Source organism: Clupea harengus, chromosome 15, assembly GCF_900700415.2.
Source record: "Clupea harengus chromosome 15, Ch_v2.0.2, whole genome shotgun sequence".
NCBI classification, from domain to species: domain Eukaryota; kingdom Metazoa; phylum Chordata; class Actinopteri; order Clupeiformes; family Clupeidae; genus Clupea; species Clupea harengus.
Genome location: NC_045166.1, coordinates 8,403,827 through 8,428,199, shown reverse-complemented (window position 1 = coordinate 8,428,199; position 24,373 = coordinate 8,403,827). Strand labels below are relative to the sequence as shown.

Below are 24,373 nucleotides of genomic sequence, written 5' to 3'. Positions count from 1 at the left end.
GTCCTTTGTCATTGAGGTTAATGTCCCCTAGATGTTTCCATGTGACTTATCCTTATCAACTCAAGGACACTATGAGAAGTTTACTTTGAGAATTAGTAAAGTGAAGGAAGAAATTTGACCAGCTATGTTAAATCTGATTGCCCAACCTATTGTTCTTTTGCATTTGGTCCCTTGGATAATTATGTGAGACGAACCATTTTAGGGTTGGATTTGTTGGGCTATGCCAGTGCTTAGTATATTATATTAAAATCAAACATCTTAATCAAGAACATCAAGTATATAGCTATGTACACCTGTGTCCCCAAATGATACAACACCAAAAACTTCAATATAGACTACAAAAGACCCTCAGTAGTAGCCTACCACAGCGTGATACGTCCGAGCAAATAGGGTTGAAAAAAGCATCAGTAGTCAACAGAGGTTTCATTCGCGTTTCCTCTGTCCCTTTGAAAGGGGGGCAGTCGATTCTCTACCGCCACAGTGCAGTGTCCCACTGCTTCCTGCGTTTTATCTCGGGAAACTAATCTGTGGTCCTCCTCCCTAACGTCACCACTGACCCCACTAGCAAGTCCGTGTTTGGCCAAGCAGCGGTGCCAGACAATATACTCTCGGGCAAGACATGTTAGAACTAGAGCATCTTAACCACCATAACATCTTGGGATAAAGGGGCCTCAATTGGATAATGGATTAACGCACCGAGATTAAAAACGTTTGCAGCCTATTTTGAACTCCAGATGTCATTGTATTTGAAGAATGTCAGCCGGCAACGAAAGACTAAATTAGTTGAATAAACACGCACCGGTGCGGACCGGGAGAGTGCGTGGGTAAGAGCGTTGTTTGGAGACTTGGTGGGTCTACTTAAACCCAAAGCTGCCTGAGCTGAACTGAGCCTTTCTCAGGATTGCACACTGACCAAGGCGCACGTACCCACTCTTAAGGGGAAGCACATGGTCAGGAGGAGCGCTGTGAAGTCCGCAGTAACTGCTGGAAGAAGCTGACAGATTGCGTCTCTACGCATCAGAAATGGACTCGGATGGATACGGATTTTCAAACGAATAGCCAGAATTAAAAAAAGTATTAACTCGTCTATCGCACTCTAAATCTAGTGAATATTGAAACTTGTGGGAGTTTTTGTTCTTATTCGTTTCTTGTGTTAGAGGTCTTCCTTGCAGGAAAGTATTTTAAGTTTATCCACTCAATTGTCCATAGCCTAAATTATCATGTATTTTCTTTCGAAGGCAACATTCTTCTCCGAATTCAGACAAGCATCCGAGACTCACGAAGTATTGCGTTGATTTTCAGCACTAATTGCATTGGAAAGTCGTCTTTCTTCTAAAACGGGCAGAAATGACTAATGTAAAAAGAAAAGTTTTGCTACACTTGGGAGTTTTTTTCATCGGCTGTGTTGGGATAGTGAAAGGCTTCCCCCGATATCATCATAGCCAAACTAGTAAACTACAGGATGGGGTTTCTCCTGAGGTAAGTCATCTGAATAATCAATTGAACTCTCTAGTTGAGCTATTGCAATAACTGCGATGGTTTGCATTACATGTATTGTAGCAATGCATTTGAGCAAAAAGTTGAACATTGTATCAGGTGATGATACTGATACACTGCTAGTCCTACGGTTAGGGTTAGTCATAATATTATAATGCCATATTTAGTGTTTTTATGATTCGTCTTTTTAGGGTTTTTTTTTTCAGTAATAATAATAATAATTATACATTTTATTTGTAACGCACTCTTCATTCAGAAGAATCTCAGAGTGTCAGTCACAGTATTGACTTTCTTGCAACTTTTCCAGGGGACTTTAGCTACATTAGACTTTTTTTTGCCTCTCAGAATCGAAACGATATTTAAACCTCATTGAATCTGCACATTACATGCACATGCACATATGGACAAAAGCTTTAGAAGTCATAGTGCTCTCAAGGGGTGCAAATCGAAGACCCCCACCCCCAAAACAGAAGAATCGAAAACACATTGACAGACCTCCCTCTCACTTCAGTGTTTTGTCTCCACTCATCCTCCCAAAACCTCAAAAAGCTGACAGTGCACAATCATGTTGAACAGGTTTGCACTGTGTAGAGGCATTGCACTGGTTCTCTCGACACCCTTGACTAAGTAGCGAACGATGACAGTGCACATTTTCCATGACCTGGCTGTGGAAACGGGATGGTGGTGGTAAAAGTGGGGGCTGGAGAGGCGTTGGCGGCTGTGTAGTACAGTAACACAGTACAATACTGGGCCCTTACATAACTGAGGGAGAGAGAGAGAGAGAGGGAAAGGGAGAGAGAGAGAGAGCCCTCTCAGGCTTCACTGAAGGCCAGAGGTCATCGTATTCATTGTTTATCTTTACCCCTTTTTGTGTTAACATGGAATTTCCTGCTCAGTGTTTTGCCTTGAAGTGTCTGTGGGAAATGGGGGGTAGTTATGATGTCCTACATAAATAGAGAAAAAAAAAATCTGTCCTTGTTTTCATTTTTTTGTGTTACGTTTTAAAGGCAATGGTGAAAGGGTTTCCACTGTTTATTGTTCTTACGCAATGGTTTGGAAATGACCTGGTATTGGAAGCCTCTGATATGCCTGCGACCATAAATCTAGGCTATCAATGCTAACCCCCGCCACCCCCATCACCCATGCTTTATCTTACAGCATGTGAGCCCTGCTATTCATCTTTGGTGTCATCAAAGCTGTGACTGAGACTAGCGTGCAATGGTCCCACCCCTCACCCCCCACCCCCCCTCCGTATGGAATTTGAGGGTGAGAATGCAGTGTTCAGGCCAGTCTGTGCTATTAGGCACCCGGGTCAGCATAAAATGGCCACATTTCAGGTTTATGAGTTGCTGGCAGGTCATTTGCAAGTGAACATCAGTAAGCAACAGGCTGATTCTTTCATCAGGGATTCATACTTATACATATTTGATTAAACATTTGTGAAACAATTGATCATAATTGAGCGATTACTCATTTTTTAACCTATAAAGGTTTTTGTTCTTGAATGACGGCCGTGTGTTTACATTCGGATATTTCAAAGAGGCGATGGAAACATAAGAAAAGAGCAGCTTGTTGTTCTGTGACAGTTATTTTCCACCTAGTTCTCCACAGTTCCATCTGCTTTCACCCCCTTTTCAACTTGAGACGGTAGCAATCAACATGTGGCCCTCGTCCAGATTTTTGCTGTGTAGTGACAGTGAATTGTTCTGTGGAATGTTCTGAGGAAAATGAAACAGGTTTTGGGGAATGGTTAGAGGGACATGGTGTGAGTGTGTGTGTGTGTGTGGAGGGGTGGGGGGGTGGGGTTGTGACAGACAGGAGAATGACAGAGAGGGGACGAGGGGCACCATAACTTGTGCTGCTAATCCATCTCAGTGGCACAACAATTTCAGACACGAAACAGGCATCTCAGAGGTCAGAAGGCCCTCTCATTAAGCAGGGGGAATCTGGCACAAGTCCCCTTGTATCAAAGAGCCGAATGCTGTCCCAGCGGTTAGGCGGTGAGAGAGTGATGGATGGGAGAGTGCTTCTCGCAGTCTTTACATGACTACCCACAAACTCATCTATACCCATCAGAGCTGATGGCTTTATTGCCACTGGCTGATAAACCTACATCATTTTTGTGTCGTATTTATTTTCAGGCAAATCTGCAGACACCTCCCAAGGATGTACATCATGCCCATGGGCCGCTGCATCACCTGAACCAGGTGCCAAATGTGTTGTCCTCGCCACATCGCCACAAGAGGAGATGGTCCCAGCACCGCTCATCTGGGGTCCTTCCTAAGCCGGAACCAGAGGAGGAGACCAAACCTTTCGTCCTGGATTTGAAGAACTTTCCGGAGCTGGCCAACGCCGACATCAGTTCCCAGAATCCAAACATTCAGGTGAATTTAGATAGAGATCAAAAAATATAAAGGGACTCCTTTTCTTTGCCTGAGCCAAAGAGAATTTCACAATAGGATTAGATTAGATTTTGCTACAAAAAGGAACTGAGAAGGCAATGAAGAATGTTGTGGACACAAAACAATCCTTAACTTGCCCTAATCTCTCTATTGGCTATTAACCTCCGCAACCCCTGACAGGTACATTTCTTGCATTCCTCACTGAAGCATTCCTCAGTTCCTTAGAAGCTGCCATACCCCAGTCAGAATGTGTGAGGATCAGATGTGGCAAATCAAATTATTTTCCTCTCAGCTCGTGAGTTAGATCCTCCGTTAGTATCCAGCATGAGTCATCCCCCTTAAAGGGGAGTAGTTAGGCATGATAAGCGATCACAGCTCAAGCAGAGACCGAAGGAACTGCGCTTGATTGATTGTGTGGTCATGGAGTCGGCGACCCAGCAGGTTGTTTCCAGACACTACTCTTTGCAGGCAGGAAATCATTTGGATGCGTTTTGAAGGGTTCTATTTAAATTCTTCCTTTGACTCTTTACTTGTATAATGATCTCAGACAATGACTGGAGACTTGTTTTTTTGCGTTCTATTCGGTTCTTTTTTTAGAGGACAGGTTTTGAGCATGAAACACAGTTGTGCAGGGTTGACGCACGTTTTTGTATTCGTAATCCGAGATAAAGTAATACATCTAGCACATCTAACATGGTGAACTAAATGGTTCTCTATCCCTTTATAACTCAGGTGACTATTGAAGTGGTGGATGATCCTCAGATGGAGGCAGAAATGGACCTGACCAGTGAGACCAAGAACAAGTGGCCTCCCCAGCCTTCTTCATCATCCTCGGCATCAACCACTTCCACCTCAACCTCCTCCTCCTCCTCCTCCTCCCCTTCATCCACCGTAGATTGGCTGGGCGGGAAAAAGCTGTTCTGGCCCCTGTTCTGGGGCTACGCGGACGCGGACTCGAGCGAGGATGGGACGGGGCATTCGGGTTTGGAGGACACAGGCGAGGAGGAGGAGGAGGAGGACTACCTGCTGGAGTACGACAGCGGGGAACCCCTGCCCAGCGGTGTGGGCGGGGACTGGGACAGCCACTGGAACGAGGGATGGGATTCCACGCAGGGTTACTATGGTGAGCGAACAAGTGTTATGGGCGGGGCGGTCGGTTCAAGCCTCTCAAACCAGCAGAGCGACGTGTAACACGCTTAGATCCAGTAGTGAGGGGAAGTATTTTGAAAAAGCCTCAAGCTGAAGAAAATGTTGACAGACAGCTAAGAGGTCTGGTATGCGTTTGGTCCAGGCAATAGGGAAGTTGTTCGTTCAAAGCTGACACTAATCGTCAGTAGCACTGCTAAAGTGTAGAGAAATAGGCCACCGGTAAATAGGAAATAGATAAACAAATCTCAGAACTTGTGCAAAATTTCAAAAAATCTAGCTCAGCAGAGAAAAAAGATTCAGGCAGTCAGGGCATGCTGAGTGCTGAAAGAGCATCCATCTCTTTAGCACTGTCTTTCTCTCTCTCTCTCTCTCTCTCTCTCTCTCTCTCTCCCCACTTACGGAGCATGTGGGCTCCACCATTGAGGCTTTGTGAGCGCCGGGGCCTTTGAAGTCGACACTGGTCCTCGGCTCCAGCAAGGCCCTGTCTTTTGAAGGCCCCGCTCCAATGCCCTCGCTAATGGCAGCGTGAGGCTGTTCCCTCAGACAAAAAAAAAAAGATAAAGAAAAAAAGAGGGAAACAGGCCGCGGCGGTACTTGCGTTCAATTAAGGGAGCGGATTGGGAACATGGAGTGACAGCGGCCTTTCGGCTGCTCTTTTCATCCTCATGGTCCCCATACCCCCCCATTCTCCCCGCCCAACAGCCCCTACCCCCATCTAGGATTCCGGCGGCCCCTCCGGCCCCAGCTTGCGCGGCTCGGCCCTTTTTGAGCCAGTTCAAGAATTCCGCTGGGCCTTTCAGGGCCACGCATAACATTACGCCTCTGTTGTTTTTTTGTTTTCTCTCGATTCACCCTCGCTGGGAAAGGAGCGACGGCAGCTTAGCTCAATTGAACACAGAAGAGCAATGATTAACATTTTATGATATGGTCTTGTATGTGTGTGTGTGTGTGTTTAGGTTTGCCTGTAAACAACTACGCGTGTACACATGTGTGTGTGTTTGTGTTTTTGCCTGTAGACATGCACACCTACTAGTCTCTGTGTGAGTATGTGTTTGGGTATGTGTTGAAGTTTGCTTGTAAACATCTACGCATGTATATGTGTGTGTGTGTGTGCGTGTGTTTTCCAGTAGACGTTTCCAGTAGAGTCTGTCTGTGTGTGGCAGGCATCTATGTGTTTATAAACACTCTCTGCTCTAAAAGTAGCCCTGTGTGAGCCTCAAAACGAGCATAAACGTCATAAAGTGGTCAGACGCGAGAGTGAACGACTTAGACACATGTGCATCGACGCTACATCCTCCTATAATTAAAACGCTCCAGGAAGTCTATTCCTGTGTGTGATGCGCGCGACGGCGCATTGGCACCCCCACAAAGGCCAGGGCCTGGGCACGCTGTGTGTGCGCAAAAAAAGAAAAAGCCAAAAAAGACACCATCTCATCTCACGGTATATCTGTAATCAAGGCAACTGGGTACTCTCTATCTTCACCAAACAGCAAAAACAACTTCTCCCTCCCCCAGCCATGAAAGTCAAATATTGAGACAAAGTGCATCTTTATATCTTGAAGCCTTTTCATTATAGAAGAAAGGCCAATGTTAAAACAGTGGAAAAATCTCCCTGGATGTGGGTTTCGTTGACATTGGACTTAAAATCCAGTTGTCAAAGCATGAAGTGTGGATCACACAAGAAAGCAAACAAAAACGAAACTATACTCAGTGGTGCTGTTTTGAGTGAGTAGTGAACCTCACAAGTCAGCTCTTTTTCACTGATTCATTGCTCTTAAGCAGCTTATGATTGGTTACAATGATAAGAAAACTTGGTGTAAGTGGGTTGTCCTCAACAGACCCAGTGGTAATCAAAGGTTAAATCTATTTTTTGCATCAAGTATGCCAGTTTGGGAACGGCTGCCAGCCCCCTAATCACTCTTTTGAAGTTGTTTTCTTTTCCTGGAGAGCCTATTTAACTCTGAGTGTGGTAAACTGGCTTTTAAAGGAGGGCTTTTAGCTGCAGCACACCGCTTAGAGAGCTGTGAGCTTATGAGGGAAAGTCCTCAACAGCAAGGGGTGACATTTACCCAGTGACCAAATTCATTCATTTATTCTGGTGGAAAGAGATTCCAATTTTTTTTTCTGATTTGCCTAAAATATAAATGCAATTACATTATTTTTCTTTTTTTCCTTTCCAGAGAATGCTGGCAATGAGGAGTGGAGTTCATGGTCCCCCTGTAATGTCACTTGTGGTAATGGGCACCAGATCCGCACACGGTCATGCGGTTACTCCTGCACGGCAACAGAGACCAGAACCTGTGACCTGGAACCATGCCCTGGTGAGATATCTCCTTATCTAACATACAACACACCACTCCATATTATCTGTGTTCGTTCATTTTTGTAGTTGTTGTTGTAAATTTAGAGCAAAGGATCTGGGCTTCCACTTGTCTGTCCCATTTATGGAGATGAACTTGAGTTATTTTTCCATGCAGATGACCTGAATACAGTATCTGATCTGTTCCCGTTTGAGATGGTGAATGGTTCAGAACCTTTTGGCACAGGTTTGTGGCCTAGAACAGTAGTTCACACACAATTACACACAATGCATTTTACTTTTAACACCCTTTTACTTCAAACACTCTGATGACTAATACAAATCAAGTGTGATACCATATCAGATATTCTTCGCTTGTAGCTATTCTGCTGCCATTCTCAGGGCAAGATATTTACAGCACTGGCTTTTCCTTCTCGCACAGATGTCGACAGTTGTGAGAAGTGGCTGAACTGCAAGAGCGATTTCCTGCAGCAATACCTCCAGCAGGTGCTGACAGAATTACCCAGCTGCCCTTGCAGCTACCCCGAGGGATTAGCGCACTCCACGGTCAGCGTCTTCGACGAAGGCCACGGACAGACCTTCCGTTGGCGTGATGCCAGTGGGCCAAAGGAGAGACTGGACATCTACAAGCCGTCAGCGAGGACATGCGCAAGGTCAGCGCTAACGGGCGAGGGCACGACCCTGGCCGCCCAGCACTGCTGCTACGACAACCGTGGCCGGCTCATCACGCGGGGCAAGGGCGCCGGCACACCCAACCTCATCAGCACCGAGTTCTCACCTGAGCTCCACTTCAAGGTGGACGTGCTGCCCTGGATCCTATGCAAGGGGGACTGGAGCCGTTTCCACGCAGTGCGACCGCCCAACAATGACCTGCGGTGTGCCGCCAACCCCCATGAGGACGTGTTCATGAATGAGCTGGAGGAGGCTAGAGAGTACTGAGCCACCGAGACCGAACCGACAGAACCCAGCCTGAAGCAACCCGACCAAACCCGACTGGCCCCAGCCTGACCGAACTCGAAACTGACTCAAGCAGTCGCTCGTGCAACAGCTGAAGGAGCCTTGATGGAACTGAGTTGCCAAATCAATCCAGACTGTATTCAATTCAACTCATCCCAACCATCTCCATCCAACCCCCTACTATTCTAGTTGCACAAGCTCAAGGCAAGGCAAGGCAAGAAATAACAGTCACCAAACAAACCCAGCCTTGCCTTCACCAGTCAAACACTGACTAAACCAACAGAGCCCCAAACCAGTCCCTCTTTCAACCCCACTAATCCACCATAAACTGTATACATTTTGTGTTCCATGTGGCAGTCTTCTCACAGTGCTTTTACCAATCACTGACTTCGTTGATGTCTTTGTTGGTCTTGCTTAGATCATGCATGCGTGATGTGGGCTTGTAAGCACTGGAGTTAGATCATGCACATTACTACGGGGTTGATAGCATGACAGCTCAATGAACAGACACTTTCTTGTTGTCGTTGCTTTTTTTGGTGTTTGGTGTTGGCTGGTGATGTATGTAACCCAAACGCCACACTGTTAAAGTCAATGCCTGCATGTTGTACTCATAGTCCTGGCAAAACAGCATTTGGAGATTGGATACCTTTACCAATGTTGGTGGTTTTGCAGGGCTTGTAAATCACAGCTCTGCACACACACACACACACACACGCACACACACACACACACACACACATACGCACACACACACATACGCACACACGCACATGCACATGCACACACACGAAGTATATTTTCATATAAATGCCGCTGCTAAGATAAGAAAGGAAGAACATCAGATATGCTATGTGATGTGATGGGGTGATTGCCACTGATATGTAGACATGTACTTGATATTTGATCAGTCGCGAGTCCTTTGAAGTTTTCGTTTTAACTCTCACATTTGAAGAGTGAAATTCCTGACGAGCCTCTAAAACTGCAGCGGGTTTAAACGTTGGTCAGAGTTCCTCGCTGAGAAGCCAGCATCAATCCACAGCATGATCAAACAGAGCCTCTGTTTGTGTGACTGGGGCAAGCCGTCCAACTGTGGGAAGCTCGACATAGGAAACTATTTTGGCGCAGAGCTCTTCTCTGTCAAATGGAGCCCAATACTGCCACAATGTGGGAGAGGAGAAAGCAATGTTTAGCTCGTTATGTGTGGTGACCTGCTGCTCGAGCAGGGCCATTTTTAATTGGTCTTACGAGCACCCAGCACACAGAGGACCATCCACTCACAAACACACCAGTTTCAACATCAGAAATCAATCCCTCACAGATGGGTGACTTACTCCACTACCAACATACCAATCGGAAAACAAGTGCTCTTCTTTGCTCAGTTTTCTTCTTTTCATTCTCAAATCAGTTACGAGCAACAGATTGTTAGTCTCTCAACTTCAGTGCACGAGGGACCCGGACACATGAAAGACCTGTTTTTCACTGTTAACTCAGGGGGAGCATATTGTTACAGTTAGAGTCAATGTACCTCTACAACGGAGCACTGTTGGTACTTAGCATTATGGGGAATGATGAATGTTAGGGAGTAAAATACATGGCTAATTTAGTTGGTATATGTGAAGGTCTCAGAATGAATGACATACAGTTGATACTATTTGTGTATTTACATAACGATCTGTGTGCAGTTTTGGCAAGCAAATTAAAGTCATTCATTGTAATCGTTGTATATTTTATATTATATTATTATTATTATTCAAATATGTTGTGACGCATCGCTTGAGGCCTGTATAAAACTTGTGGACTGATAGCTTCAGGCCTCTCATCAGGAATATATGATTTAACGGTGTGTGCATATGTGCATCATATTCACTTGCTATGAATGGCACTTTATTTAAAGTATATATAAAAATGAACATGTATATGAGTATGAATTGGTCTATGTTTATACAGCAGTTCTGTTACTGTGAAGGGATAACTTGCCAGAAATGCTGCATTGTTCTTTCTTATGAAATGCTCCACTCCATGTCAGTAAGTTCATTGACTAGTGGTAGGTTTGTGCCTGTACAGTATTTATTGTCTATTTTGTAATGTTTTAAGCTTTGAACTGATGCTTCTGTCCAGACGGTGCACTTCTCAGACTGAGAAACACAGGTCAAAAGGGAATTCATATGCCTCATACCACTTCAATAGCAATGACTGTATTGTGAAAAAAAGAAACAATGTACATCAATGTGCATCATTTTCCTGTGACTTTCACTGCATTATGCAATTTAAAGAAACATGTCATGATAAAAACAAAGATGTGTATAAAGATAATCTATTCTCTTGTGTATTTGTTTTTTGTTTTAATTCTGTAGTGACACGTAACTCATCTGCCAACAAACAGAATTAACACACTCAAACGAACCCCAAAAGCCTCTAGATACCATATCTCAGAAGATATAAAAGATCCTACAAGGAAAGTGTGTCTCATAGATGAAAGCTGTAGGTACGAATTGGTTTTGATGCATTTGTTTTTGTTCCTGCCGTTCGCAGCCTTAACCAAGACCATTCAGGGACTGCTGATCTCCCTAGTGCTCCCAAAGCAATCTGTTTCCAATTTTGCAGCCCCCGTACACAGAAAGACAGGCGTAATGTTCCATTTTGCGTTTTGTTTATCCTCCGACAAACCTGCTCTATCTTCTGAGGAGTCAGGAGGCAAACAGAGACGTCGGATCAAAGGGCCTTTTGTATTCCAGCCCTCGCGAATGATAGATATTAACGAAAGATGAACTGGGGCCCATGAATACAGAGGAACCTTGTTACTCATCGGGGAGAGGGAGCTTTGAAACAATCACCCCTGTTACTATTTGGGCAAGCAGATTTTCCACCCTTTGATACTCTCCAGAGAATCAAGAGAGATTACAGATAACAGACATGAAATAAGGTTTGATGATGATGATGATGCTCGTCCCTTAACTGAGAGGAAAAGCACACGACTCTCATCAGATGAAGAGATGGCTCACCTATCTCAAAGAATAGAGATCTATTGGTCAGCTCACCTTAGCTTCCACATTTTGCGGGATGTTTCCCTGTAAAAGTGATGGATTTGACATTACAACCTACCTTACCAATGCCTTGGTATGTTTAATCATATATTAGGAGGTAGCATTCTAACAGAGTCTATTTAAACACAGGGGGACAAAACACCAAGTACCACCAACTTTCCTTTTATTTTTTATTTTCAGGTGTATGAAAATGTTTCACCTATTCTGCCATTAACATAGTCGTTGCTCAGTGCTCATATACTCAGTTTCCATAGGCTCCTGGCATCAGGGGCACAGATAGCAATTCCCCCTGCAGTTAATCATAAGAGTCAGAGGAGTCTTAGACTTGGATTAAATGGCAGGGATTAGGCGGTCAAAGGGCACTGTAATGTGAATCCACAGAAGGTAATCCTCAATACTCCTGAAGATACTCCTGCTCTTTCATCGTAAAAGAACACACTAAAGCATGGGCTTGCTCTAATTGAAAATCAGTTGCACATTTTGGACTGAGGTAAACTGACCGAAGAACTTGCGATTTACTCAAGACATTTTGGCAGCTAGTTGTCATTGCTGTTATTGATGCTATTGCTAATATTCTTGGCTGCAAATGTTTCGCACAGGCTAAAAGATTCAGTAAACCCGGTGGAGTTAGTTGTTTGCGGTGGCAGCTTCATGCATGTGAATGTTACTCGAGGCAGTGTCACTGGTTCATGAATGCATGGAATCGGCCGAGAGGAGACAGATGCTGACTGCAGATGAGCATTCTTTGAAATAATGCCAGACAGATGTTGACCACATCTGGGCTGAAGAAAAACAGATAAATAGCTGCACATGTGAAGACAGAGGAGGAAGGGCATGTTTGAGGAAAGCACACAAAAGAAGAAGAAGGATAAAGGATAGCATACAAAACAAACTATATGTTATGGGAACACAGGAAATTGAAAGCCTACTATTTTTATCTCACAAACATCAATAAAGAACCACATATGTTTCAACAGATCTATCAGCAAATACTATACAGAGGCAGTTACAAAATAAATAAGCATGTTTGAAAAAGTTCTTAACTGCAGGGAAATCACCAGACCAGGCTCAAACGTTGTTTAAATCTGATGTTTGGTGCCTGCTGTAGTATGATGACGTACTGCTGGCACATCTGTGTACCTCAGTGTTCCATCGGTTCCTGCTGGTTGCTCAGTGTTTGGGATACACTTTATCCCCTTTGATGGTTGTTTGGAAGAGTGTCAGTCAAACAAATGGGAAACTTTTGGGAGACCCGTCACTCTTATTTGTTACAGATACAGCTAGCCAGACCTGTTATGAGCAGGTGCTGTCGGCATGTCTGCCTGACAGGGAATATAAAAGCGGCTTCAAGGTACAGTCCACATTTCTGGCTCAAGGTGGTTGATGTTTGAGCTCAACAGCCAATCAAAATTATACCCCTCCCTTCCGTGCTCTTGACGCAACATTGTTGATTGGCTAGTATGGTATATGGCTCGGTCCGAGACACTTACAGAGCCAAGACTGAGTACACCTTGAGGGCGTTGAGGAAAAATCCACCGAATTTGACTGTGTATTGTTGTAGAATTGCGGTATGCACCTTTAACGGAGAGCTGTCTGTTGATGATGCAGTGGCAGCGGAAGTGGTGGTGGTAGTGTTGGTGATGAGGTCTGGCCAGGCCCTATGCCAGGTCCTGGTGGTCACGACTGCTTACTCGTCCAAGCTGACAGAAATTTGAGATTTCTTCTGTGGGTGCGCATGTGTGTTTGTGTGTGTGCGCGTATGTCTGCAACCGCGTGTCTGCAACCGCTAAGCCTTCCCCCGAGACCCCTTCTCAGTCACTCCGCCACTGTGCCACCCACTAAGCCACCCACTGAGCCAGAGGTCCCCCTGCGGTGGACAGATTAAAGTGATTCAGACGACCACACGTGCAGACCAGCGCTGCAGAGTGGACACCGCTCACTGATGGAGCCGTCTTGGAAGAACAGAGAGCGTTAGCGCTGCCAATGCTATCTGACTGGCTCAGCCCCTAAACAGATGATTTGAGAGACTCCTTCTCTTTCTCTCTCTCCTTCTCACTCCCTTTCTTTCTCGTTCACCCTCTCTCTCTCTCTCTCTCTCTCTCTCTCTCCCTCTCTTCCTCATGCGCATGTGGTGCCATGTCTTGGTGCTGTTCGTCCCAATATATGTCACAATGATTAAACTGTTGATTTGTCACTGCATGGCATGCACATGGAATGTTAATGCATACTATAAAGGGAGACCAAATGCTAACAGGTCTTCATCAGAAAGATTACTACATTACATTCTACATTACATTTATATGTAAAACCTTTGACATGGAAGATTAATAGATCACAATATATAATTTGCACCAACTCTATAGTGTTTAAGGATGTGAAAGTTATATATTCATTAAGCCATTCTAATACCCCAGAGTTCATAGGTAAGGGTATTAGGTTTTTTGTCAACAGGAGTCTTTAATTTTCTCCGTCATTCTCTGAGATGCAATCATAACAAAAGCCATTTCAAAGCATGAAACATGATAGCAGAGGAACCAGTGCTACTGCAGGGCAGGGAGCCAGGAAAAACAACATCAAACAGCAAATGACCTCGGCCTGGGACTCCAAGTCCAGCCACATTCCCAGAATATGATTGCTTTGTTTTGCGAGACAAATACACATGAGAGAAGCGATGGGGAGCAGGCCTGCTATCAGGAGGGCGGGGGGGGGGGGGGGGGGGGTTAAGATGACCCCAGCCTAAGGCCCAGAAGGGCTCATGCAAAGGTCTATGATTAAATAGTGTGTGGGAGAGGAGGGCTGTTTTTGCCTTGTACAAATGGAACATGTGTTGTGTGTGCATTGCCTTGTACAAATGAAACATGTGTTGTGTGTGCATTGCCTTGTACAAATGGAACATGTGTTGTGTGTATGTTATGGCCAGTCAGTGGTCTGTTTGCTGGTGTTGGGGGGTCTTTGGAGACCATCTTGTCCCTGGGACCTTATTTTATAGTCACCGTTATAAATAATAGATTTTGTTTTTGCATTCGTGTAGAACAGTTTGCCATTTGTGAAAACTTTATCTAAGAGGTGATTTGATTTGATTTCAGAGAGATATTTTTGTATGTTTTGGATGTGTATTTTATATAGTTATTAGGTGCCATTCAAACTCTTTACAGGCGTGCAAAAGTTTTTTATATGTATTTATTCTAGTTTAAAAAAAAAAAAAACATTGTGACACAGCTGTCACCTAAATTATCAAGGTGCATTTTCCCACCAAGGGAAGACTTTCTCCAGCCTCAAGACAATTCAACGTGGTCACTACCAAAGGGGTCGCTACAATCCATATTGTAATGATGAGCATCACGATAACTATCCTTAGTCGTCTCGACATATCACCCATAAAATCATATAACCACCATATAAACCTCAGCTAAATGATACAGATTAGCAAACGGGTGGAGATATTTTACGCAAACATGATAGTTAGGGCAGTGTTGGACAAGACACTAAAACACAAGGAAAACTACACTTGGGCATCACTAATAACACACCGACACAAAAAGGAACACGAATATTATAAATTCGAACATTAAAAACGGAATTACTCTTAATTAATAGAATTAATAGAACAGACAGAATTCTGGGAACTACATACATCCAAGAAGCGTCTTTGTGCTGTGCATATTTTGCAATACTGTCCAGGACCAAGACTGCCCCCTATTGTTTAACAGTACTTAGATCTCACAAACACCTTTTTTATCGTCAAATACCAAATTAATATTGTCTGATGGACAGCTAATCTCAATTTCTCCAAACAAATCAATTAGAAAAAAGGACAAAATTATCATATTAGAAATGTGCTTTACAAGAATCAATTCCCAGTGCATAATGGCCTATATCACGTACCACACATAGCCTAATATCACACATAGGCTAACTCTTGTACAAAATATTTAATGTCGATTCAAATTATGTTCATACTGTCGATCTATGTATACATTTGCAAACTGTCACTTTAGACCCAGTGGTAGTAGCGATTTTATCTAAAAATCCAACTTTAAACCATTTCCCTCTTTACTAGTTCGTGTTGAGTGGCTCCAAGCTTCAGGGAAACTCGGGACAAACTTTCTTTGGAGTAATAAATCATCTTTGATGTAGATTGCTGTCCCGGCCTCACGTATGCTGTTATGCAACTGATACAAGGGTGAGTGTAATGCATACTCGCTCAGACTTGACAGCTCAGAAGAACGTCAACAGAAAATGGCATTTATTCAGATGATTACAGGATGGGCTGGATATCTAGTATTATTACTGATTACGGTGGCATTTATAGCATTTGCTTGCTACTTACTTTACATTAAACATATTCATCGAAAGTTCGGTCATATCCCAGGACCGCCAAGAAACAAGTAAGTGACGCATCCTTATTTTGCGAAAAAACAAAACAGCAATGTATTCAAATGTTACGAATGCCTAATTGTGTTATTATTAACATGAAAGACATCTGGACCACATACTTTTTTGATGGTTCTTGTGTTCGTACTTTTGTTCCTGGCTGATCTACAGCTTCCTACTTGGACATTTGCCAACTATTTTGGCAGACACTAAAACACCTGGCCGACATATCAACCAAAGATTTCTGGAATGGTAAGCGCAACCATGCGTAAAACTATGTATTTAGTATGTTAATTGCTTTTGAGGGTTCAAGCAAAGTTTCTCCCTTCAGTTAATATGTAAACTGCAGACTAGCCTAATATGTCAAACCATTCGCTCTGATGTAAGGCATAGATTCAAAGTTGACGTGCAACGAGTACACCTGTGGGGCTAAGTCTCTTCACTGTTTCTGCGGGTTAAGAAGTCTGCGAATTGTAACTGTTACTGTAATATGTTGTCTGCAAAAAGGTTACATATCCTGCTTTAACACTCCTGCTTTAAGCCTCATACAGGAAAGCAGTTTTAGTACACCCATATGGGGATTTGTTGGACAGAACAGTTGAACTAAACTAAACTGTCATGGTCTTAAACTACTTTTATTTTACGACACAGCACAATTTGGATAGTTTAAGCATGAACAATCTGTGAATAGAGCTTGAATAAACCCGATCCCATGTTTTAATATCTTAATGTTGTAGGGCTGAGAAGTATGGTCCTGTTTGTAGAGTGAACAGCCTGCATTCTGTATTTCTCATTGTTACTTGTCCTGAGGCAACCAAGGTACGAAATTTTGCTTCCTAAAATCAAATTTAAAAATACTTCCTCATGGCAAATACCTCTCCAGTAAACACCATAACTTTTATACTCTATGCACACAGGAGTTCTTAATGTCTCCAAAGTATTCCAAAGACCCTTTTGTGTACAAGCGCCTGTTCAACTTATTTGGTACCAGGTAATGTCTTGAAAAGTCTCCTCACTGTGCTAATTTACATGCAACCTAAAATATAATCATCCATGTAAAGGCACAATGATTATAATACATTACACTTTTCATCAAATTCAGCAGAATCCTCTCTCATTCCTCTAGCTGGCCATGTGTATACTCAGTATTTGTACACAGTCCTGGCTCTGTATGGGAAACAAACAAAGGGGCTCAGACCAGGCTATACACTATTCCAGCAAATCAGCACATTGCTTCAGGAGCATGGAAGTGAGGGGTGTAATTTGATTGGCTGTTGAGCTCAAATATCAACAACCTTTCGCCAGCAACAAGGAATGCACATTTAGCATATGACTTATTGACGGACAATAGAAAGCCCGAATCCAATCATGCTTCAGTTACGAGTTTAGTGCTCTTTTTCGTTGTCGTCAGTACATGGTTGATCACAAAATCACAGTTTTATAACTTTCTACCAGAGCCATTGGAGCATGAGCACTTTTTTCTTCAGCTTCCTAAACTACCTTGACATTGTTAGAGACATAGAACTCAACTCCCACTCACATTTGCCATGCAGACTATACACAGCTCATTGTTTTCAGTTCCCTGCTTGCTCACATTACATTCCATCACCATCTTTTCGATTAACCATGTTCACGCATGATACTTATTTTACACAGCGCAATCAGGGTCTTATTTTAAACCTCTGACTGGTTCAATATATCCTGACTCATAACGAAGGAAGAGGTTTAATTGTTATTCAACCGTGTAGCTGAGAGTAGGCCTGCAGAAAGGGCAGACTGCGATGTAATTATTTGCACTACCTATGCGTTTCTCTGCTTGACAAACCAATTGAGGCTATTTTCGTGTGGAGAGGAATTGAGTTTGCCCCTCTGGCTAAATCTTTCAAATGCAAAGCGAGATCAAACTCCACACACATAACTCGATTTCAAGGCTAACTGCAGCAGCATTCGATTAACTTGAACAAGTGCAATGATTTCATGCATTTTATTTGCATTGTCTTTTCTCATGTATATGCATAACTAACAGTCAGTCCTCTGTTTTTGCTTGAATCTTGTTCAAACTTCTCTTCTGCTTGATGAACAAAAGCTAAAATTTGCATGGAAGAAGACTTTTAGAGTTGTTTTTTTAGCCTCTGAGGACCCTTTACACTGCTCTAGTAAACAATCTCGACTGTTACCCTTCAGATTCCTTGGAAATGGCTGGTGACTGCCATGGACCATGATTTCTGGTACAAGCAGCGCAGAATCATGGATCCTGCATTTAGTAGTGTGTGAGTAATACAATCTTAATCACTTACTCATTTAAAACAAATACCTGTATCTACAGCAATTCATGGTACAGGTATGCATTACAAATAGTATGTGTATTCCTAACAGTTTTCAGTTGAGTTGTAGAATCACTGTACTTTCTATAAAGTATCCTGAAGGGTGTGTTGAGCTGTTTCAAGTCTGTGATGCTGTGATACAGATACTTACGGGGTCTGATGACTACCTTCAATGAGAGAGCGGAGCACCTGATGACCAAACTGGATGAGTATGTCGATAGCCAGACACCGGCTCACATGCACAAGCTGGTCACCTCCTTCACCCTGGATGTGATTACAAAGGTCACTGCCACTTTGAGCCCTATGTGAACAAGTTTGTGGCCAACTGTTTATTATTGAATGAATTCATTGTTATACTTTTAATAACGTCCTATGGCAAACGTTTCAATGTCAAGGAGTTCAAAATAGCGGAGCAAATTTACCCAAAGATAAGGCACAGAATGTCGTCCCAAACTATGTGTTTACTAAATGAACAGCAAGTTCACTACATCTTACTTAACCAACCTTCATAACTACATAACATAGATCAGGGTCCTTCCCCACAGATTTGTAGTAATGTTCTCAAAAAGAAACATGTTTCAAATACGTTATAGTGTTATGCTATGCTATGCTATGCTATGTTGATTGTCATGAAGTGTTTGTGATATTCCATGTAGGTGGCGTTTGGAGTTGATTTAGATTTACTGAACATCAGTGACTCCCCTTTCCCTCGAGCCATAGAGTTATGTCTGAAGGGCATGGTCCTCTACATACGAGATCCATTCTTTGAGGTAAGGTGTCACAGCAGTATGGGAGAAATCAAGCTAGTGATATATACGTTTTATCTCCTGAGACGGATACTGATAACCTGATAACTAATGGTATCAGCTGACACAGAGGTCTGATCCTATTCCACTGCAAATTACATTGATGTTGAAGATTTATAAGATTGCGTTGTTACAACTTTATGACAGTGACAATGTAACGGTATCCAGTCTGGACCGTAAAAGATCCAGTTAATAATGCCAATACTGGTGCCAATTCAGACCCAGTGTATTGGATCGGAGCGTCACCAGCTGAGATAGATGAGTGTTGACCTCATACTTTTATTCAGTATTTGAGAAAGAACAAAAAGGTGGTGCAGGAAATAAAGGAAGCTGCCCAGTTTCTCCGTGAAACAGGAGCCATCTGGATAAACGAGAGGAAGAAGGCTGTTCAGAATGGTGAGGATGTGCCTATGGACATTCTTACACAGATTCTCAAAAGTGCAGGTAATTTCAATTTGTGTACACTCACACACACACACATTAATATATGTATGTATATTTATATGTATGTATGTATATGTATGTATATCCATAAATACAGGATTCAGACACTGTGTTCAGTATGTTGCATAGTCCATTTAGAAGGGTTAGGATTAGTCTCCTCTACTTGTATATTTGTATATTTTATTGCGCCACTTTGTTCACTACTAAAGGTTCCAGGTAGGTAACCTTTGTGTAGTTTGTCAACAGACTTTTCCTTTTCAGAGTAAAAGTTTAACACTCGCCGGTATAATCACTTGTCTTAGTTTACTTGCATCCTTAGGTTCTATATTTAATCTTGTGACCCAGAGTCCAATAACCTGATCTGCATATATTTTATTCCGAGTGTGAGGAATATAAAAATCATATTGTGTTGCTTTAAGGGCTGTCTATGCTTGACGTTGCTTTATGTTCACAGAGGAAAACAAAGATGACAATGATGAGGAAACCATGCTTGACAACTTTGTCACATTTTTCATAGCAGGTTGCTATCTCATTACCCTAAAAAATAAATCCAGTTGAACAATCCAATTACTGATATTGTTGTTCTGCATTGATCACCTTATAATTGTATGAATTAAGGTCAAGAAACAACTGCTAATCAGATTTCATTTGCCATCATGGAACTTGGAAGACATCCTGAGATACTACTGAGGTATGAAGAGTTATAAGTGCTAATATGCCTGACTCTAACACATATATATATGCTGTATAGTTATAATAAGTGTAATAATGAGAGTTTTTAAAAGACTAATTCTAACTACTTACTAACCGAGAGTGAGGTCATGCCGGGAAATATCAGACTGAGGCTGTAACGTATCGACCGAGCGATAGCGAACGGTCAATGTTAGTAAGTTGTTTATTATATGGCATTTTTAGCTCCTTTCATTTTCTAAATGAAAAGAAATGGTAATTGTAAATAGAAAACATGTCGTTTTGTTCAGCTCTCAAGTCTTCTCACGACGCAGTTTGTTTCAGGCGTTGCCTAGCAACCAATTACTTGCTAACTTCAAGTTACAATGATAAATAGAAAACGGTTCAGCTAAAATGGCTTTTTAAGAAGAAGAGTCTAGAGGAAGAATGTTGCGCTTAACCCCTATTTACAGTAAAGTAACAACACAAGTGATTCAAACTATAGTAGTCTAGTCTTCATCATCACTTTCAATAACACATTTTCGCTGCTTCTGAATTTCCTCATGGCTTTTGATGTCTTTATTTTTTTTTTTCCCTTTGGCACATTTTCGCTGCTTCTGAATTTTCTTTGGCTTTTTTTTTTTTATGTCTATCAATATCGCTAATTTTTAAGATGACGTCAGAGGAGGGTAATAAGAATACTTATCAGACCGGCAGACCAGCGAGGAGGTCAATACGCGGCTGGCATGACTACCCATTAGCCAATCAGAATGCTCGTACTGTCGTTGCCATATAATAATTCTGCTTATTAACCCAGGCTAAAGGAGGAGGTGGATGAAGTCCTTGGGGTGAAACAGGAGATCAGCTATGAGGACCTAGGAAATCTGACCTACCTAACCCAGGTAATTTACACTATCCTATATCACTGTTCTAATAATCAGCCTAAGGGGATTACTGACCAGAGTCTTCCCATCTTTTATAACTTCTGTTTGAAGATGTCTAAATCACACATTTTGAAAATAGGTCTTTAAATGATGATTGTGTAGGTGCTGAAAGAGACTCTGAGGTTATACCCAACTGCTCCTGGTACCTCTCGCTGGCTGGCAAAGGAAACTGTCATTAATGGCATCAAGGTCCCTGCAGGATGTGGCATTATGGTGAGTGTCAAGCTCTTATATTATGACATGCTGGAACCTGGTCCAATCCTGATCTGACATGGATCCGTCAGACCCTTTGCCCAATCAGGGCCCGGTCTGTTAAAGCATCAATCTGCAATCTGGGTGATTGTCTTACTGAAAGTCTCAGTGAAGGTCTCAATGAAAGTTAGAGTTGGTTGGGCCATTATGATTTAACAGAACACCATCCTGATTAATTCTATGACAGGTCTGTGTTGGTCACAACCTTGGCACGATCCTGATTTACATATTGAAGTCATCTCAGTACTTTGGCAGTACAGAATGGATGTTTTAAATGGATAGAAGTGTTGTAACAGTTGTATCATCTTTTTGTAGCTCAGTTCATATGTGAGTTCAAGGATGGACAAATTCTTCAAGGATCCACTGACATTTGATCCAGAGAGATTTCATTTGAATGCTCCTAAGTAAGACATCAATTTGGGCTCCTTAGATTGAGTTTGTTTATAAGAATGGTATTGTATATAATGGAATACACACACAATGTTATCTCAACTTTAAAAACGAAACAAATCTTTTTGTGCTTTATCCATCAAGGCCTTATTTCTGCTACTATCCCTTTGCCTTGGGCCCACGGTCCTGCCTCGGGCAAAACTTCTCTCAGGTAAAACACACACATCTAAAGTCACTAAAATTGTGTTTTGACTAGACCTGTAGGCTATTTTAGTATGCTACATTACAGACCACTTCCACATGTAAAGTGTACCTTGACCCCTAAAAGATTACCTGCCCTTCTGAGAAATCACCCATTTCGTAATGAGATCAGCGTTATCAATGGGCGTATGCAATCAGCCTGGCAATAAATGCCATGTTTGTTTGCAGATGGAGGCAAAGGTTGCACTGGCTAAACTGCTGCAGAGATTTGACTTCACCCTGGTGCCAGGGCAGTCTTTTGACATCCTAGACACGGGGTCACTGCGGCCGGAGAGCGGGGTGATATGCGAGATCAAACAGCGCAGTAGTGCATGACCCTCAGAGCCCTTGACAAACAGTGTCTCACAGTAAGAAGACAGGCTGGCTTTGAATCATAAAAATATATCATATTTATACAGTAACACTTCTGAATGCGTTTATCTTATTGTTTTAATTAAAAGACTAATTAACCATTCATTTTTCTTTCCCAGTGTTTTATGTGTGAGGTATTATATCTGCTTGTATCTAGTCTTTTTATGACTTCTGATTGACTTTATCCAAACCAGTAACCATTTTAGACTTCATAATAGGCTTACACCCAAAGGTAGACTATTACACTGCACTGCTGCAGAGGCTTGACTGGAGACGTGGCTGTTGGTTCATTTTTGTTCACCTTAAAGAGCTTGGTGGAGATAATTTGTCTGTTTACTGTCTGTAGGTTTGAAAAATATGCCCTCCTTTCTGTCCCTGAGGTCATATGACTGTAATATGCATTTTGGTGCATACAAAAATTCCTTTTCCTAACGAGGAACATGAGAAACATATTAACAGGACCCTGTGGACCTCCTTTAGGCAGACATAAGCCACAATACAGCATACATGGCAGGAAAGGATACTGACATACATAATTGACACCATGGGATGGAGCATGTGATGACAACAAGTGGAAGACAGAAGGATGTATATAGTGCATTGTGAAACCCCCTTGAGTCATCAATTTGTCCTAGTCTTGATAGAAACCAACCAAAACTAGTTGGGTCATGTCTGTTAGCCATGTGTCTTTCACTGAAATAATGCAACTGTATGTGTGACATGAGTTGAGTTTGTAATAAGCAGGGGCTTTGCCCCACAGAGCTTTGTATTTGTTGCTTGACTCTTGTGGTGCTTGTAACTTTCCCTGGTGCCGGTGCCTTGAATAAAGCTGCAGTCTCACACCTGTGTTGCCTGACAGTTTTTACCACGTGGCAGTCCTTTAATATCCTGGACACTGAGATGCAACCCTTTACTAAATATATCTCACAATTGCTACGCACAAGCAGAAGTCAGTGGCTTTAAACTATTAAAAACGTACTTGCGTACCACCATGGGCGAGGGGCGTCGAAAGCAGAGAGGGCAGGGGGAGCTGGGAGCCCCCCACCACCTTCGGCTCTCACAATAGCAGTTAATCAAGTACACCGTCCACGCTGAACACTCAAGTCAAAGCCGGTTTGAGAAGTTAACCTTTACAGCGGTAACCTAGTCCGCTTTTAATGTATAGTTTCGTTTATTTGTGCAGTTAGATTACTTTATGTGGGGGCTGCCCTTAGCTGATCCATAGAAACTTTGGACGACATTAAGCAGCAACGCGATCATTATCCGTAAAGCATGAGTGCGAGCTCCACCCTTCAATGCTTCACTGCACTTTCAGTGTAAATGGATAGAACATATAATCTAACTAGAAAATGCATTTCCTAAAGGAAATACCAGTGCATGAAATGCAAAAGTTAAGAAAGGAAGAAGAAAAGAAAGAAGAAAGGAAAGAAGAGTGAAGCTAGGAAAGAAGAGTGGAAGAAAGAAAGAAGGGAAAGAAGAAAGGAAAGAAGAGTGGAAGAAGAAAAGAAAAAAGAAAGAAGAGTGAAAGAAGGAAAGAAGAATGGAAGAAGGAAAGAAGAAAAGAAATAAGAGTGGAAGAAGGAAAGAAGAGTGAAGAAAGGAAAGAAGAGTGGAAGAAGGAAAGAAGAGTGGAAGAAGGAAAGAAGAGAGAGTGAAGAGGGAAAATATTGAAAGGAGAGAAAATGGAGTGAAGCAGAGAGATGGAGTTTGAGAGAAAGTAGACAGAGGGATAGAGAGAAAGATGGAGAGAAAAAAAAAGTAGAGTATGGAAGGTCTCTATTAGTATTCCTAGTTATACAGTTGAATGGAGAGGGACAGAGAGTAGAGGAGCTGTCATGGACAGAAAGTTCCGGCTAGCGAGAAGTTCCGGATGACGCAACAGACGTTCCGATCAGCTGTTTATCAAAGAATCTTGGCGTCGTTGCTATGATGGTTGCTATGAGCTCGCGGTTGACATATAGGAGTCGCGAGAAGCTGTCATTTACCTCAGGAACACCTCAGGAACACACAAGCGGACAGCGACAGCATTCAATTTCAATTACATTTCTTTATTACATTCTAATCTTCATTATCCTATTTGCCTACTTTGTGAAAATGGTATCGTTTGATAATATTTTATTTTATCTTGTAGGTAGCAAGGACAAGTACAAACCAGGGACGGAAGAGTCCGCCAAAAGAGCTATTAGAAA

The 24,373-nt window shown here is 42.5% G+C and overlaps 2 protein-coding genes across 2 annotated transcripts; both read left to right on the top strand.

Moving 5' to 3' along the window:
* Positions 1-34: 34 nt before the first annotated feature.
* ism2b (isthmin 2b) lies at positions 35-10,652 on the top strand. Its single transcript, XM_031581183.2, has 6 exons — positions 35-1,479; positions 3,639-3,881; positions 4,632-5,022; positions 7,229-7,369; positions 7,526-7,594; positions 7,790-10,652. The coding sequence occupies exons 1-6, from the start codon at positions 1,348-1,350 to the stop codon at positions 8,305-8,307; spliced, it is 1,494 nt and encodes a 497-aa protein (XP_031437043.1). The 5' UTR covers positions 35-1,347; the 3' UTR covers positions 8,308-10,652.
* Positions 10,653-15,516: 4,864 nt separating this feature from the next.
* On the top strand, positions 15,517-23,024 carry LOC105889656 (cholesterol 24-hydroxylase-like). The gene is given in 16 exon segments (XM_012815556.3): positions 15,517-15,757; positions 15,915-15,995; positions 16,481-16,562; positions 16,661-16,734; positions 17,928-17,941; positions 17,944-18,013; positions 18,211-18,349; positions 18,724-18,837; positions 19,161-19,317; positions 19,772-19,837; positions 19,936-20,008; positions 20,804-20,888; positions 21,033-21,143; positions 21,498-21,586; positions 21,717-21,783; positions 22,002-23,024. Coding segments are annotated over 16 exon segments (1,518 nt in total). The 5' UTR covers positions 15,517-15,608; the 3' UTR covers positions 22,149-23,024.
* Positions 23,025-24,373: the final 1,349 nt, after the last annotated feature.

Excerpts from the sequence above, each read along its gene's own strand:
- ism2b (XM_031581183.2), top strand. The coding sequence starts at position 1,348 with ATGACTAATGTAAAAAGAAAAGTTTTGCTACACTTGGGAGTTTTTTTC. Across the intron at positions 1,480-3,638 it reads AGGATGGGGTTTCTCCTGAG|GCAAATCTGCAGACACCTCC; the intron begins GTAAGTCATCTG and ends ATTTATTTTCAG. Across the intron at positions 7,370-7,525 it reads TGACCTGGAACCATGCCCTG|ATGACCTGAATACAGTATCT; the intron begins GTGAGATATCTC and ends TTTTCCATGCAG.